This window comes from Mus pahari, chromosome 16 (assembly GCF_900095145.1).
Source record: "Mus pahari chromosome 16, PAHARI_EIJ_v1.1, whole genome shotgun sequence".
Lineage (NCBI taxonomy): Eukaryota > Metazoa > Chordata > Mammalia > Rodentia > Muridae > Mus > Mus pahari.
The window spans coordinates 66585556-66589481 of NC_034605.1; the positions used below are offsets into that span (position 1 = coordinate 66585556).

Sequence of the window (3926 nt, forward strand, 5' to 3'; positions counted from 1 at the left end):
CTGGTAGTCTTGGGTTCTATAAGAGAGTGGACTGAGCAAGCCAGTAAAGAACATCCCTCCATGGCCTCTGCATCAGCTCCTGCTTTCTGACCTGCTTGAATTCCAGTCCTGCATCCTTTGGTGATCAACAGCAGTATGGAAATGCAAGCTAAATAAACCCTTTCCTCCCCAAACTGCTTCTTTGTCATGATGTTTGTGCAGGAATAGAAACCCTGACTAAGACAATTAGTTTGAAAGTTGTGAATGTCTTTATGTTAATCTTCTGGGCACTGCAGAATTTAGCCAGAGATTGTTCTTAAAGCATGAGCCAAATCTTTTGTGGTTTTGTCTTTTCAAGACCAGGTATCTCTGTATAGTCCTGCTTGTCCTGGAACTCACTCTGTAGACCAGGCTCAGAGATCCACCTACCTCAGTCTCCTAAATGCTGGGACTAAAGGCTTAAGCCACCACAGGATTTACTTCTACCTGAATAGACTAGGATCTGATGCATATATTCCCGGTGCTTGGGACCCTGAGGGCAAGAAGATCACCAAAGTTTCAGGCCAGCCTGAAATATAGTTTTGCTTGTGTTAAGACAGTGTCTTGGTGCTCAGGGCTGGGACATACCCAGAGTCTTCCTAGTCCACAGGGTCACACAAACCACCCGGCAACAACATTAAAAATGCTCACTGCTGTGCATCTGTGGAAATGGCTGCGCCTGTGCCTGTCTGACCTTATAACTATTTCAGATGGTGAAGGATGACTATGAGGATGAGTCCCATGTCTTCCGGAAAGCTGCCAATGATATCACATCCCAGCTGGAGATTAACTTTGGTAACCTCCCTCGCCCTGGTCGGGGATCCAGAGGCAGCACCCGGGGAGGCCGAGGAAGAATGAGAAGAACAGAGAACTATGGCCCCCGTGCAGAAGTGGTGGTAAGTGGCTTATTGTAAATCCCCGATGGCTTGCTGAAGGAGAAGGCAATTGCTTTGGGCTACAGTGGTCTGATTTTGTGGTTGCCTCCTAAAGTCTGATCTGGAGCAATTTTGAACAGTGTCACTTTACTGACATAATCACATAATTCCATCAGGCGGGCCACAGGCGTCACATGTGCCTGTCATACTGAGGCTCATGTCTGGGAGAGCTCTTTCCAGAAAACCTTGTTTACCGCTGGACTTCTATGACTTAAATTGTCTTTACCCAGATGTGCAGATTCATCCCTGCTTGCCTTGGTGGGTGCCTAGCATGTAATAAAGTTACTTTTTTAGGTTTATGGGTATGTACATGAGTATGATGTATGTATTCAATTCCCAGCACACACATGGTGGCTCACAACTGTAACTAGTTCCAGGGGTTCCAACATCTTCACACAGACATGCACGCAGACAAAACACCAATGCACAGAAGTAAAAAATAAAGACCTCTCTCTTTTTTTTTTTTTTTTAGACCCAAGATGTTGCTCCCAACCCGGATGACCCTGAGGACTTCCCCGCCCTGGCCTAACAGCCACTCCCCTGCAGCAGAGCAGCACTATGAAGAGACTTTCCTTGCCGCGAGAAGAGTCCGACTCTAAGAACAATAGATGTTGCTTTTCCCGTGTCGTGTGTGAAGTTGTTGCACTTTTTTGCTCTGTGGTGTTCCCGTGAGGTCAGGCCCTTTCCCCAGATAGAGACTTTTGTAAGGGATAATGTTTAAAATGTGTACATAGATTCTAACAATTCTAGCACAGAAGTACAGAGTAAAGTAAATTAGAAAATAGAACTGCTGGGCATGGTGGTGCATGCCTTTAAACCTAGCACTTGGGAGGCAGTGGCAGGCAGATCCTGAGTTCAAGGCCAGTCAGGACACGTGGAGACATGGAGAACCGCTCATGTAGAGCAGCCCCATCCTAATTTTCATACCATTCACCTGTTACTGCTCAATTCTGAGAATTCCCGAGCTGCGGCTTAGACACTGTGGGCCAGGGACAACCGCTCTGAAGCAGAGGAAGTGCTGGTTCTCAGTAGTGATTTAAACTACCTCGTGGTCTGTGCGTGCACACATCCTCAGTATGTGTGTGCAGACTTAGGGTTCAGGTGGTTGTTGAGCATAATGAAATGAAAAGGTTTCCTGGGTAGAAGTGTATTTTTTTTTTTTCTCCCTCAACACTAGTTTTGGAATTCAGCACTGTTTACTCTGAGCAGACTGACTTGTAACTCAATCGCATTTACTGACTGCAAACACGGGCTGGTCCCTCCCCTGGGCTGTGCCCCAGTTCCTGTGTTGTTCTTAAGGCCTCTGGTGGAGGTTTAGGGTTAGGGACCACCTCAGAGGCTCAATCACCCCAAATAGCTTGAGACCTAGGGCCACCCACCCACCGGCAAAACTAGGGAAGATTCATTGTATGTGGGAGGGACTAGCCAAGGTGTTGGACAGATTAGGGAGGGAGGTTTGCCTATTGTGCTTGCAATGGAACCTTGCTCCCCAGACCTGTGCTACCCCCCCACCCCCACTCCCCCACCCCCAGCCACAAAGTCTGAGATGGTGCTGAACTGGAACCCAGGTGTAAATGAAGGTTGGTATTGTTTTCCTACTGAACTCTTGGGGTTTGGTTGAGTCATCAAAGTTGAAGCTCTCTAGACATAACTATTGAGGATGTTGCTTTGGGTGACCACCTGCTTCTGACCCCATGTTTATTAAATGAATGAGTACAAAGGTATATTGACTGCCTTATTCATTTTCTCTGGGGCTGGCACACTGCTCATGAGTATTATGATCTGACTGAAGAAGCCTGCATCGACTTTAGTCATGACAGTCACTGGGGCAGTGAGGGCTGCTCCATGAAGGCATTCAGCCTCCCCTTGGCTTTGAAGGTCGTCGAAGCAAGCTTTCTCTTAAGAACATTCATTCCCCTTTGAGTTGTGAATGACACTGGGAAAGCTTGAAGCAATGCAACCTTGATTCATACCATCAAACAGCAAATGTCCCTACAACAAGGGCCACCGTAATGATTTAATGGGGAAATGGTTATAATTTTTGCTTGTAGCATGGGCCATGGCCGGAGTGTTCCGGAGAAGACAGAAGTCACAGAAGGTCATTAGCAAACTCATTCTGCATGGATGTACACCCCAAGCTTCTGGCGTGTTACATCTGAACCAGCGGGTTTTGGGCATCTGAGTTGAGGGCTCATGGGCTGTCAAACATAGCCTGGCAAAGGAATCCCACTTGCCCAGCTGGGGCATGATCATGAGCCACGTCAGCATGTCTAGTTGTGGCTGGCACAGATGTTCCCTGTCTCAGTGATGACTTGAGGTACCTGTGACCCAGCAGCTGCTGCTAGAGAAGTTTGTGACAAGGGCTTCAGCAGAGGGGCCGGGCACTTGGCCAGGCTGCTCTCTCTGTAAAGTAGCCACAGCTAATATCTTTGCTGTTTTCAGACAGGCCAGGCAAACATTCTCCTAGGGTGTGAGCAAGGTTGGAGCAGCCAGACCCTCTTGTGAACAAGTGCTGTCCTCTGTAGCCTTACCATGTGGTACTGTGAGGACCCATGTTTCTCTTGCTACTGCTACCTCCCACCCAGCTAGCTTCCTGTGAGGACCAACTGTTGAGGGTCTGATCTCCCACTGTTTCCCAAGGACACTCAGGTAGCCAGGAGACAATCCTGAGTGGACCATAAGCATTGAAAACTTGGCTTGGGGGGGGGGGGCTGGTGAGATGGCTCAGTAAGAGCACTGATTGCTCTTCCGAAGGTCCCAAGTTCAAATCCGAGCAACCACATGATGGCTCACAACCACCCATAATGAGATCTGGCGCCCTCTTCTGGCATGTCTGAAGACAGCTACAGTGTACTTATGTATAATAAATCCTTGAGCCGGAGTGAGAGGAGTTGACTGGAGTGAATGGGGCTTACTAGAGCAAGCAGAGGTCCTAAAAATTCAATTTCCAACAACCACATGAAGGCTCAAAAA

General features: G+C 48.0%; 1 protein-coding gene across 1 annotated transcript in view; it reads left to right on the top strand.

Moving 5' to 3' along the window:
• Habp4 (hyaluronan binding protein 4) overlaps positions 1 to 2677 on the top strand; it is a 27723-nt gene extending 25046 nt beyond the window's left edge. Inside the window, exons 7-8 of the mRNA XM_021215661.2 lie at positions 729 to 914; positions 1426 to 2677. Of these exons, the coding sequence (XP_021071320.1) occupies positions 729 to 914; positions 1426 to 1482 (243 nt within the window). The 3' untranslated portion in view covers positions 1483 to 2677. The remainder of the gene's footprint in view (positions 1 to 728; positions 915 to 1425) is intronic.
• The last annotated feature ends 1249 nt before the right edge of the window (positions 2678 to 3926 follow it).